This window comes from Acinonyx jubatus, chromosome A2, assembly GCF_027475565.1.
Source record: "Acinonyx jubatus isolate Ajub_Pintada_27869175 chromosome A2, VMU_Ajub_asm_v1.0, whole genome shotgun sequence".
Taxonomy (NCBI): Eukaryota; Metazoa; Chordata; class Mammalia; order Carnivora; family Felidae; genus Acinonyx; species Acinonyx jubatus.
Genome location: NC_069383.1, coordinates 106,748,008 through 106,761,901, shown reverse-complemented (window position 1 = coordinate 106,761,901; position 13,894 = coordinate 106,748,008). Strand labels below are relative to the sequence as shown.

The 13,894-nt window shown below is 41.9% G+C and overlaps 1 protein-coding gene across 23 annotated transcripts in view; it reads left to right on the top strand.

The window, feature by feature from the left end:
• Nucleotides 1–13,894, top strand: part of SLC41A3 (solute carrier family 41 member 3) — a 174,450-nt gene that overhangs the window by 9,815 nt on the left and 150,741 nt on the right. For 17 of the 23 annotated variants that reach the window (XR_008296962.1, XR_008296961.1, XM_053218812.1 and 14 more), the window contains exon 2: nt 13,607–13,893. Coding sequence is in view for 18 of the 23 variants with exons in the window: in XM_053218812.1 (XP_053074787.1) it covers nt 13,639–13,893 (255 nt within the window). In the remaining 5 variants the exon portion in view is untranslated. Of the gene's footprint in view, nt 1–13,606; nt 13,894 lie in introns of those variants that run through there. The other 6 variants (XM_027046059.2, XM_053218811.1, XM_053218807.1 and 3 more) reach the window with 4 other exon arrangements.

Sequence of the window (13,894 nt, the reverse complement as noted above, 5' to 3'; positions counted from 1 at the left end):
GTTTTGATGCTCTGTACCCAACTATCTTTGAAGTACATAGTGTCATGGGCAGCTAAGATTTTTCTCCCACATTGGCAGTCCTAAGCTCAGCACCATCTCTCACCCCCAGAGGAGGGCAGCTAAACTGTAAATGAAATCACAGAGCTGGAACATTGTCAGTTATCTTTTGATGCATAACAAAGTACTGCCAAACCTAGGGACTTAAACAGACAGTGATTTATCATTTCTCAATGTTCTGTGGATTGCTGGGGTGTATCTTTGGCTTCACGGGGGTCATCTGGCATCACTCAGGGGCCCTGATCCCTTTTTAGTGGGGGAAGCAACAGAGTTGTCTTTTGAAAACATAAACAGTCACTCTGAGGAAGAAGCATGTACTCCTTGCTCTGCCTGTAAGACCCTACATGACTGGCTGCCTTGTCCTCCTTTCCTGCCATCCTCTTGTATCTACATACCCCAGACTTGTTGGCCTCTTTGCCTTTCCTTCCTTGGAAGCACCAAATTTGCCCTACCTCAGTGCCTCTGTACTCGCTGTTGTCTGCTTGCAGGGCTCCTCCCCTAGATCTTTGCACAGTTGGCTTTTTTTTTTTAAGTTTTATTTATGTATTTTTTAGTAATTGCTACCCCCAGTGTGAGGCTCAAACTTGCAACTCCTAGATCAAGAGCTGCATGCTTTTCTGACTGAGCCAGCCAGGCACCCCTGCACAGTGGAAATTTTTTTATACTTAGGGTTCATTAAAATGTCACCCTCTCTTCTTGAGTCTTTGATCCTCCATCCACACCCTACCCTACACTTTCCCAGGATAGTCCCTGTCAATTCACAGTATTTAATTTATCTTTTTCACTTACTTGTTCTCTTGTTTATTTCTGTCTCTGCCTCTAGAATACAAATTTCCTGAGAGCAGGACCTTTATGTGTCTTGCTTTCCACTGCATTCTTGGTGCCTAGAAAACTCCTTGCATAAAAGGAAGGAAGAAAACATTTGTTGAATGGATGATAAATCATTCATGCACCAAAGGAGGAGAGGGATGAATAGGTGGAGCACAGAGGATTTTTAGGGCAGTGTAACTACTGTGTGTGATATAATGATGGATGCATGTCATTCTACATTTGTCCAAACCCATCGACTGTACAACACAGGAATGACCCCTACTGTAAACTGGACTTGGGGTGATCATGATGTGCCAGTGTGGGTTCATCAGTTGTAACATGCTCCTGTCTCGTGTGGGATGTTGGGGGCAGGGGTATATGGGAATTCTGTGTACATTCCTCTCAATTTCTCTGTGAACCTAAGACTGCTCTAAAAAATAAAGGTTTTTTTTTCTTTTTTTTTTTAATAGTGCACATCCATTGGGAAGAAGTCTTACATATAAAGTCCAGAGGATTATATCCATACCTTCTGTACCCCAAGCCCTTTCTGTTTATATCCGTGCCTCTTGTGTTGACTGGCTGGGTGGCTGAGATGCCTTTCATGGGAAAGATGAGATTAAGAGGTGGAATGGGGAAACTGCAAGCTCTGTGTTAGACCGAGGGTGCCTGAAATGACTCTCAGACCGCTGAGTGGGAAGTTGGCTCTCCGTGTCTGGATCCTGGGCTGAGGGCTGAGCTGGGAGACGTGATTGGGAGGTAGTAGCAGCATATCATTGTTACTTCAGGCTATGGGACTGGGGGAGGTCCACACACAGGCTGTAGACAGAAGACAAGTGAGGAGAGTCTGGAGTGTCAGCGTTAGAGATCAGAGGGAGAAGCCACACCAGGAAAAGAGACAGGACACCCGTGGGGTAGGACAAAATGAGGCATGCATGGAAACCTGGGAAGGGCTGCCAGATAAAACACGGAATTTGAGAGAAACAGTGACTCACTTTTCAGCATAACTATGTCCCATTTTACCTGCAAAATCTGGCAACCCTAAGCTGGAAGAAGAATGGTGTGACATCATATCAGCCTTTCCACAGTGATGCTACAGGCCAGGAATGCCTGCTGGTACTATACTACTTGTGGTGATCCCCTTTCGGGTTCCCCTCCTGGAGCCATTGTTGAAGTTGGATCAGCCTTTGTGGTTCTTGTTATATTATTGCAGGAAGTGCCTTAGCACAGTCATCAGGGAACTTTGGAGAACAAGATTTATTACTCACAGGTCCTGGAAGGTCCATGGCATGCCCGAGGGCCACACAGCCACACAGTGCAGTCTAAGGTAGAGAGAGAGGGAGGGTGTGTGGGTCTGGAGCTCTGCATTTATTGGGACAGGATAACTAGGGTTTCATGGGTTCACTGATTATCGGATGGCTTAAAACATGAGAGCAAGAAGTTGGATAAGGGAAGGGAGCAGCAGAGTCACTCAAGCAGTCAGTGATCTAGATTACCCAGGACTTGCTAAAAGGGGAGCTTCATGGGTTGGGGTGACCTTCTGGGGTTGATTTGCTAGGAGCTGCCTTTGAAATGGATGCCTCAGCAATCAAAGGCTTCTTGACATGCACACACTAGGAGCCCAGGAGAAACAAAATCAGTCCCAGCACCATTAACCTAGCCTTTATTGTAGAGTGCTGAACACAGGAAGGCTCCAGAAGAGCTTTTTAACAAGGGGGAGGTGGGCAGAATGTTTTAAGGGCTTTAGGGGGAAGGTATTTGTCAGAGTTCCTGTAGATGTAGCAGGAAGGGGGCAGCACCAGTGTGGCCATTTTCGGAAATGAGAGAGCAGGGCATTGTTCTTGATGGTCAGCAGATCTTCTGTGCAGGCTGGACTGGACTTTATCAGGAGGGAGGAGAAGGGATGAAAAAGGAACAGGGGCTAAAGCACATGCAAGAGGGGTGGGGGGCACACTGCGGGGACAAGGATGTGGGGAGGTCACGGTGGGCAAGTCTCAAGTCCTTGAGTCTCTCATGCCCTAGTGAATCTGGCTGAGACGTTGGGCACACTGAGGTCTGTGGGGATTGTTTGGCATCGTGCAGGTGACTGCTGGTCTCAGCAAGGACCACGTGTGCAGGAAGGAGCCAAATGGGTATTGAGCACAGAGGCAAGGACATAGAGACAGTATGGACATGTCTCTTTCATTGTGCCCTGAAAGGGAGGAGAGAAATAGGGTACAAGCTAGAGGATGGCTTGGGGTCCAGGGAACTTATTTGAGAGACAGATTCTCGTGCAAGGTCCTATTGTTGGAGGATCCCGCAGAGGGAGTGCGGAGAAACTGAAAAGGCAGGAAAGGAGACCCTTGCTAGTGCTAGTTCTTGAGAAGGCCAAGGTGGGCTCCAGGGCCCAGGGGAGAGGCAGTGATAGCCCTTCTCAGGATTTGTGAGCATAAAGGATATGAAGGGCTGCTGCATGGGTCCCTGGGTAGCTGTGTCTATTTTTTTTTTTTAAAGAGATTAAGTATCTGGCACTGCAGGGACCCAGGGACTGCCCCCTCCCCAACCCTATTCTACTAAGCATCCTTTCTCCCCTTGGGTTTGAAGGGAGCCACATAGGATAGCAGAATGGGGACCTGAGACCCTATTGATTGTTCTGTATGTGGCTCCGGATGAGGTTTTGAGGTGATAGTGGGGTTCAAGGGATCCAGACCCAACGGCCAAGAAAGAATTCTTGAAGATGTCTTTGGTGCAAAAAGGTGATTTTATTGAAGCACGAGGACAGGACCCATGGGTAGGAAGAGCTGCCTGGGACCATGAGGAGAGACTGGGGGAGGTAAAGTCCAGGGGAAGTTTCCAGTGAGATTTTCATATGCCAAAGAAGACTCATAGGATACCAGAGGCCTAGCCATTGTCGAGCTAAGCTGGTTTTTCCCTGTAGCAAAGCATTAGCTCCAAAGAGTTCCTGGAGAAACGTTTTATTCTGCCAGCCTCAAGTAATTGTCAGTGGGCTGCAGGTTATTAGGAAATTTAGTTCTATATGCCATTTCCTTCTGCCTTTGTTTCCCACATCAGCTCCCAGTGGTGGTAGGACTGGGACTCTTCCCCTCCCCCCCCCCAGCACCATTACCTGCCTCCTCACTGTGGCCAAGCCTCCTATGTGTGCCTGACTCAGTTTACCACTGTTGCTGCACAGCTTGTGGTAAATTTAAAAAGAATGGTTGGTTTGCCTCAAGGTTCAGGCTCAGAGGGTCTAGGGCAAGAAAGCCACTGGGAAGATGGAGTGTGGGCCCCAGTCCGAATGAATGACCTGGGCCTGGACCAACGAGGTAAGGGTGACTTCTGTAGGGGAAGGACCAGGGCAGGAGCCAGGGTGGTACCTCTGTAGCAAGAAGAGCAGACATTTCCTGTTTTGCTGCTGGGCTGCTGTAAAGCCTTTAGGTGGGGGGACTCATGGTGTAATACGTAATTTCCATCTTCTTTTTTTTTTGTAGTTTATTGCTTTTTTAAGCTGAGCAAAGCCTGCCTTCACCCAGGTTCTGTAGCCTTGTGTGTGTGGACTGTTCTACCTTCAGTCGTGTCCCCAAAGATGTGAGGCTTCTCTTGTGTCCTCCTTACTCATTGCTCACAGCTCAGCTGTCCTCACAGGCCCAGCATCTCTGTTGACTTAATAAAACTGCTGTACTCAGTGCAGGGCCCCTGGTCCCTTGCCAATGGGGGTCTGGGGCTGGTGGCCTTGGGCTGGCTAGGAGTTAAAACATGTAGCGACTTGTCCCTGCTGTGTTCTTTCCTCTATTCTTCCTCAGTCTATAAATCCTCTGGCAAAAAAGGTTTTACCAACCACTGGGTGAACTATCAAGGATGACATGAGAAATTACATAAAAATTATATCCGTGCTAAAAATAGGGGTGGACAGATGTATACATTTTATTAAATAAAACAACCCAGTATCTAGGACATTGATTAAAAAAAATAGCACGTGTGTGTGTGTGTGTGTACACATTGGAAGGATATACACTAGATTTAGCATTAGTTATTTGGGGGCAGTAACATTGTCAGTGATTTAAACATCCTTATTTACATCTTTATGTTGTCTAAATTATATTTCTTATTAACACATTACTTTTGTGTTAAAAAGCAATCCGGTTTTTGTTTTGTTTTTTTTTTTTTTTTTTTTGGAAAGGGATGGTTCTTCAGGAGTAGAATAGATGGATTGTGGTTCTACAGCATAGCTGAATGCAAGAATCTTCATGTCAGGTAAAAGACACCACACCTGAAGAATAAGTGGAATGTGACTATTGATCTAAATTGCAATGTAAGCACAACACTGTTATTTAGGGCTGTATTCTTAGTTGGTAACACTAAATAAGGATGATACAGAAACTGAGGAGTGATTCTCTCCAGAGTTTGGACAGTCGCCCCTGTGATAAGGAATAAAGGTTATTGTTAGGGGCTCAGAGAGTTTGGGAAGCTGCTAGTGTTCTGCTTCTTCACCTATTCCATAAATAATTCATGAATTTTTTTATTTATTTGTAAATCACATACCATAAAATTTGCCCCTTCAAAATGTATAATTCAGGAGAACAGAAGACACACGTTCACACAAAACCTGCATATGTTCTATGTTCATGTAATAGCCAAAAAGTAAAAAAAGTTCATGACATGGTGAATGGATAAACCAAATGTGTTCTATCCATACAGTGGAATATTATTTGGCCATAAAAAGGAGCGAAGTACTCATTGATGTAACAACATCAGTGAACCTGGAAAACATTATGCTAAGTGGTGTCTTTTTGACTTGTATTTTCCTAACAACTGATGTTGAGCATCTTTTAATGTGCTTATTGGCCATTCTCCTTTGCCAGTTTTTAAATTGGATTTATTGTTGAGTTGTAAGTATTTATAAATTTGGGATACTAGATGCTTTTCAGATTACATGGCAAATATTCTCTCTCTTTATGTGGATTGTCTTTTTACTTTATTGATAGTGTCCCACAAAACTTAAATTTTGATGAAGTCCAATTTATTTAATTTTTCTTTGGTTGCTTTTACTTTAGATATCGTGTCTAAGAAACCATTACCTAATCCAAAGTCACTAAAACTTATACCTATGTTTTCTTTTAAATGTTTTATAGTTTTAGCTGTTAGGTTTAGGGCTTTGGACCATTTTGTGTTAGTTTTTGTATATGGTTTGAGGTAGGAGTCTAAACACATGATTTTGCATATGGATATCCGGTTATTTTGGCACCATTTTTGAAGAGGCTCTTCTCTTCCCATTAAATAGCCTTGGCATCCTGGCTGAAAATCAATTGAACACAGGTGCATGGGTTTATTTGTGGATTCTCAACTCTATTTCATTGATCTATATTTTGATTTTTTTTTAACGTTTATTTTTGAGACAGAGAGAGACAGAGCATGAACGGGGGAGGGTCAGAGAGAGAGGGAGACACAGAATCTGAAACAGGCTCCAGGCTCTGAGCGGTCAGCACAGAGCCTGACGCGGGGCTCGAACTCATGGACCATGAGATCATGACCTGAGCCGAAGTCGGCCGCTTAACCGACTGAGCCACCCAGGTGCCCCATCTATATTTTGATTTTAATACCAGTACTATACTGTCTTGATTATTGTAACTTTATAGTAAGTTTTGAAATCAGGAAGTATATTCTTTTTTTCAAGATTGTTTAAAATTCTGGCTCTCTTGCATTTCCATATGGATTTTAGGATTAGCTTGTCATTTTTGTGAAAAAGATGAATATAATTTTGTAGGAACGCATTGGATTTGTAGATCAGTTTGAGAAATATCACCATCTTAACAATATAAGTCTTTCAGTCCATGAGCACAAGATATCTTTTCATTTTATTAGGTTTCTCAAAATTCCTTTCAATCGTGCTTTATAGTTTTCAGGGTAAAAGTTTTTATACATTTTTTTGGTTACCTTTATCCTTTAAGTATTTTATTCTTTTTGATGCTATTGCAGATGCAGTTTTCTTAGTTTATTAGATTGTTCATTGCTAGTGTATAGAAATAAAACTGACTTTTAAAAAATTGATCTTGTATCCTACAGCCTTGCTGAAGTTGTATGTGTGTGTGTGTATTCCTCAGAATGTTCTATGTACAAGATCATGTCATCTGTAAACAGAGTTAGTTTTACTTCTTCCATTCCAATTTGGATGCTTTTTATTTCATTTCTTGCCTGATTGTGCTGGATATGACTTCAAGTACAATGTCATAGGACAGGAGTGGCAAAAACAGGTATCTTTGTCTTGTCCCTCATGTTAAGGGGGATGCTTTCAATCTTTCACCATTAAGTTTGTTAACTGAGGGTTTCTCATAAACTTTATCAGATTGAAATAATTCCCTTAAATTCCTAGTGATTTTTTTTTAGTGTTTATGAAAGTGTTGGATATTGCTGAATGCTCTTCTGATCTATTAAGTGAATCATGTTTTTTTTTTTCTTCCTCCATTCAATTAATATGGTGTAATACATTGATTTTCACAAATTGAACCGACTTTGCATTCCTGAGATAAATCCCACTTGGTCATGTTGTATAAGACTTTTTATATGCCACATAAATCACTTTGTTAGTATTTTGTTGAGGAGTTTTGTGTGTATATTTATAAGGCTCTTATACTGGTCTGTAGTTTTCTTAGGTTGGCTCTGTCTGATTTTGGTATCAGGCAAATGTTCCCACTTCATCAGTTTCTCTGGGAGTGTGTGAAGGATGGTGTTAATTCTTTTTTAAATGCTTGGTAAACTTCATCAGTGAAGCCATCTGGTCTTGGACTTTGTGGGGGAATTTTTTGTATTGCTAATTCAATCTTGTAATTGTTACAGGTCTCTTAATTTTTTTATTTCTTCTTAATTAGTTTGTTAGTGTGTTTTTAGGAATTTATCCATCTCATCTAGATTTTCTAACGTCTTGGCATACAATTGTTCATAGTATTCCCTCATTATTGTTTTTATATTAGGTGAATGTGATAACCACTACACTACAGAAACAATTCTTTTTATATTTGTAAGTTCAGAAGTAGTGTTCCCTCTTAAATATTTACATCCTCGCTCTTTCTTGGTCAGTTTTAGCTAAAGGTTTGTGTATTTTGTCAATCTTTCCAGAGACCCAACTGTTGGTTTTGTTGATTTTCTCTATGGTTTTTCTATTCTCTATTCCATTTATTACCACTCTAATCTTTATTGCTTCCCAGCCTCTACTTTTTTTGTGTTAGTTTAGTCTTCTTTCTCATTTTTCTTAAGGTGAAAGATCAATTTATTAATATAAGCTTCTCTCTTTTATTTTTTGCTTTTTCATATATAAAGTTTAAGCACTGTATTCCCAGCATCCCATAAATTTTGGTATGCTCTATTTTCATTTTAATTCATCCCCAAAATTTTATGATTCCCTCGTGATTTCTTCTTTGACCCTTTAGTTATTTGGGTGTGTTGTTTACACAAATTTGTGAATTTCCCAAATTTTCTTTTATTTATTTGTAATTTTATTGCATTTTGTGTGTTTTTTTATATGATGTGTGGTTTATCCTAGTGAATGTTCTGTATACATTGAAAATAATGTCTATTCTGCTATTGTTGGGTGGAAAGTTCTATGCATGTATGATCTAATTTTTTTATAGTGTTCAAGTCTTCCCTTTTTTTGTCAATCTTCTGATTGTTCAGTAGATTATTGAAAGTAGAGTATTGAAGTCTTCTATTATTATTGAATTGTATTTCTCTCTCTCCAATTCTGTCAGGTTTTGCTTCATGTATTTTGTAGCTATATTGTAGGTGTATATAATTGTTATGTTTTTTGACAATTATTGACGCATTTACCATTATCAAATGCCCTTCTTTATCTGTAGTAACAATTTTGTTTTAATGTCTGTTTGTCTGATGCTAGGAAAGTCACTTCCCCCCCCCCCTTTTTTTGGTTACTGTTTGCATGGTGTATGTTTTAAAAACCTTTTTACTTTCAACCAATCCATTTATATTTAGTGTAATTACTGATAAGATAGCATCCTGACATTTTGCCATTTGTTTTCTATATCTTATGGTTTCGTTCTGTTCCTCTATCCTTCATTACTATCTTCTTTTGTATTAGGTGGATATTTTCTAATGTATTATTTTTATTCCATTGTTGTTTTAAAAATATATATATTTTAGTTATTTTCTTAGTGATTGCTCTGAGGATTACAATTCCTTCCTTAGATAACATTGTAATTTAAATTAATAGCAACTTAATTTCACTAGTATATGAAACTTTGCTCCTATATAGCTCTGTTCTCTCCTACTTTGTGCTCCTCCTGTCATACAAATTACATTTGTGTATATTGTGTACCTATATATAGTGATTTATAATTACTGAATTATGCAGTTGTCTTTAAGTTGGATAAGAGAAAATAGAGTTACAATGCATTTATACATTTTTTTAAATTTGCCTATGTAGTTACCTTTACTAGTGTTCTTTATTTTTTATATGAATTTAAAGTACTATCTAGGTCCTTTCATTTCAGTCTCATGGTCTTTCTTTGGTGTTTCTTGTAGGGCAGGTGTGCTAGTGGCACATTCTCTTGGTTTTTGCTCATTTGGGAATCTCTTAATTTGTCCTTCATTTTTGAAGGATCCTTTTTCTGCTTTTCAGAACTGCTGGTGGAAGGTCTTATTCTTTCAGCACTTTGAACATGTCATCCCACTGCCTCTGTCCTCCATGGATTCCAATGTGAAGTAAGCTGTTAATCTTCCTGAGGAGTCCTTGTGCATGAAGAGTTGCTTCTCCCTGCTTTCAAGATTTTCTGTCTGTCTTTGACTTTTGGAAGATTAATAATGGTGTGTCTTGCGGTGGATCTCTTGTAATTTGTGCTCTTATTTTCTACTTGTGATTTGTTGAGCTTCTTGAATATGGAAGTTTGATCGTATTTGGAAAGCTTTTGTGCATTATGTCTTCAAATATTCTTTTGGACCCCTTTATTTTTTCATCCCTGAGACTCCCGTTATACATGCTGGTGTGCTTGATGCTGTCCCAAGGGCCCTGAGGACTTGTTCATTTTTCTTCATTCTGTTTTCTTTCTTTTCTTCAGATTGGATAATTTCTGTTGACTTAGCTTTCAGTTCAGTTGTTCTTTATTCTCCCTGCTCAGATCAGCCATTGCACTCCTCTAGGGCCATTATATTTTACAACTCCAGAATTTTTATTTGGTTCTTCTTTAAAATAGTTTTTATCTCCTTGATATTCTCCATTTTGGTTAGACTCCATTTTTTTTTACTTTATCTAGTTCTTCAGGGATGGTTGTTTAAGTTCTTTGAACATGTTACAGAACCAAGCTGGAACACTGGCGGAAAAACCAAGCGGCACTCAGCAGTCTTGGTGGGTTGGAGATTTATTTTACACTAGTGGGCTCAGAGGAGACTGTTTCGCCAAAGGTGTCAGCCCAGAATGCAAGTGGGGAGGGTAATTTATAGCCAACAGCCTTCATATCTGTGGGAGTTTTCACGCGCACAGCAAACAAAGGAAGAAGAAACCGGAGGAGGGGTCTCTAAGCTAGAGACAAGAGTTTGTTTTAGTCCAGTCAGCCATCTTTGGTGTACTTTATCCACTTCTCCAACATTCCCCCCCTTTGATGCCTTTTAAAAAAAATTTTAGTAGGCATCACCTTTCAATTTTACAGGTTGGTACTCTCAGAAGGCTAAAATATACAGGTTGGTACTCTCGGAACGCTTGGAGTACTTTGGCAAGCAACAGTGTTTTCAATAAAACATACCATGGCATTCAGTATACAGGGGCCAATGGATACAAGTAAAATTATGGAGAGGAGGGGCCCTACCAGGGCAGGAAGCCAGGATGCCCAGTCTGTGAGATCCCATCCTTTCCATTGATTGATATTTTCCTGTTGTCTATGTTGAATTCTTTCCTTGAGTTCCTTAACCTTAGTTGTAACTATTCCTGACTGGTTTACGAAATAGCAACATTCCTCCCCCAGAAAGATACAAGTCCCTCCTTTTTCTGAAGTGAGGAGGTCCAGGGCTCACCTGTTTTAGAGGGTCACTGCTGCCAGAGAGTTTATTTGGCTTTGTAAGGTTACCAGAGAATCTGCCACCTATTCCATGTCTTCATTTAGCTCTTGAGATAGTCTATGGTATAGTCCTATGGATGAACCTATGCCCCCTATTCCAGTTCCTATTCCTGTCGCAATTCCTGCTGCTATCAGAATGGGTAGCAGGATTGCCCATTTAGCCCAGGAGGTGGGGCTAAAAGTTGTTAGGAGCTGATCTTCAGTGTATACGGATATCTCTGGGGTTAGGAAGATGGAATAACATCTCTGAGTCCAGTTGGCCTGTAAGCATTGGTAGGTCAAATTAGAACATAGATAGAACACCCCAGGGGTTGAACATAGGGTTGTATTCCTCTTTAAGGTTATATTTCTTCCGTATAGAGAGGTACCGTTCATACCTTCAGGGACAGATTAGATTGTTGGCATTTGTGAGATGGATCCCAGTGGCCAGGGATCCAATGAAGACAGAAATGTTGGTTTTGAGATTTTCAGGAGCTTCCTAGGTAAAAGGGATAGGAGGGGCTAAGTAAGCCCTCCTGCTGAGGGGAAGCACATCCAGCAGGTTTGGGTGTGATTATCTATTTTATGGAGGACTGGTAAGGTAGTGTTAGTCCAATGTTGGAGTGGGGAATTGGTAAGCATCTGATTGAGGGCTGAAAGGCTCAAACCCTGGTAGGCTACCAGGGGAGTGGTCACCTTTATGGCTTATATTACCCTGTTCTGGGTATCCTTTATAACCTTTTGAAGGGCCCTGTCCTGTATCCCTTCCCTGCCCGAGATTCCCCCATTGAGGAAGGTAAGTGTAACAAGACTTCCCTCTCTGGAAGCCCTTGTTGTCACATGGGTTCCTGACATTTTGGGTTATCTCTACAGTCCAATACTTAGTCCTTGGGGCACCAGGTAACTGACAGAGAGTGGGTGTTTTTCCCTTGTAGCAATCTTTGTGGAGGGAGGTGAAGGCGCTGAATGCCCTTGACTCCCTTATTGTCATATAGCCATCCTGGGGGCAAAGTGGGTAAGCAACAGTTGTAAGGGTGAGAGAGGTTATCATAATATACAGGCAATACTTAATAATCCTCCCATCCAGAGGAGGTATGTGAGACCCAGCATGCATCTTTTGTCCCATCTCTAGCTTGTTGGTGCAGTCTCTATTAGCCCAACAGTAAGAAGTTAGATGAGGGCTATGACACCAGTGAGGGGCAAGGGCTGGCAGAGTTGCATCCAAACCCCTGGGCTCAGTCCACATATTGATTCCTTAAGCTTCTGTCACGCAGGCCAGCCAACTTCCAGGGTGTGGCTGGAGCAGGGCTGGAGATCTCAGGGGCCAGTGTCTTTTTGAGGGTCTGTTATTGCTGGTTTCTATAGCTGTTGTTAGTTTAGAGACCTTTCTAAATGACTTCTTTGGTTTGTATTCTGTGTTGTACTTAGCTCCTGAGGACTCTCCTCTGTGGTCAGGTAATGCTTGGTTAGAGATGTCCTTGAATGCCGTGTGTGGAAGTGATGAGTCCCTCAGTCTTTGCCTGGAGGCTCTGTGTGCATGTTGGGGCACACCTTCAGTACATAGTACTGTCGTTCACAGCCCTGCCTTAGTCTTCACGTCTGCTTATGCAGAGCCTCCAGATCAGCTGGGGGTTAGAGCTTCGGGCCTTCTCGGCTCTTTCCTGAGCATATGCCCAGCTCACCATGAGTGGCCTTCTAGATTCCCAGGATTTTTAGGAACTTTTCAGAATTTAGGCATCTCATCTTTTAGGCTTTTGGTTTCTGTATTATTTACCCCAGCTATTACCCACTGCCTTAGGCAGCTTGAAGTGCTTATAATTGTTTTCAATAAATATCCCCCAGGGAAAAGGTTTTTTACACTATGTGAATTTTATAAGTCAGGTAAGGGGCACCTGGGTGGGTTAGTTGGTTGAGCTGTTGACCTGGGCTCAGGTCATGATCTCACAGTTCATGGGTTCAAGCCCCGAATCAGGTGCTGTGCTGACAGTATGGAGCCTGCTTCGGGTCTGTCTCCCTCTCTCTGTCCCTACCCCTATTTGCACTCTGTCTCTCAAAAATAAAGAAACGTTAAAAATTTTTTTTAATGTCAGGTGAAATACAGATAGTCTGTAAGTGGCATTTTGCGGTGAACCACCTGATAGGTCAAACAGCGATAGTCCTTTGAGAATGAGGCTTTGAAAGAGCTCCAGCCCATTCTGCTCTTTCTAGGCTGTTGGTTTTTAAGGGTGCTGCAGAGCTGCAGAGCAGGGGGTGGGACTAAGGCACAGTAAAAATATCACAAACACCATGGACACAACAATGTGCTGTTCTTGCTGAGGATTCAGCATTTTTTTTTAAATAAATACTCCTGCATTGCTCCAAGCTTTGGTGAATTTCCAGAGTTCTGAAAAACTGGGTTCTGACATTTTTTGCTAGGTATCTTGTTCTTCTCTGGAGGAAAGAATTTTCCTCCACCTATACCACCAGTTTTGCTGACTCGAATTAGTAAATATTGAGTGCTCTCTTCTGTGATATTTTATTTTTCTCAAACATGCGCATGTTAAATAAAAACTGTTTAAATTGGGGTTGCAGGAGACCGTGTGGAGCAGTCCCTGAGCGAGGGGCTATTGACTGGGTAGAATGATGCCAGCCTCTGCTGGACAGAAGGGCCTGAGGGCTTACAGGGTATCAGTCCTATGGGGGTCAGGAACTCTGCTGATCAGCCACTATTGCTTTGTGTCTCCCAGGTTAAGGCTGCCAGGGGCTCAGCTCTGCTCACATGGATGGGACAGAGACCCGACAGCGGAAGCCAGAGGAGCTGGCTCTGCCACACGCCTTCAGCCCTGGAAGACTCTCTGGAGCCTCAGAAGATGGACTTCCGAGTGTGTCTGAGAGCCGCAGGGTGGTCTCTAAACCACTGGGGTCTGAGTTCAGCAGGGAGACTGCCTTGTCCATTGGCCTTCAGGTGATGGTGCCCTTCATGTTTGCAGGACTGGGACTGTCTGGGGCTGGTATGCTTTTGAACTATTTCCAGG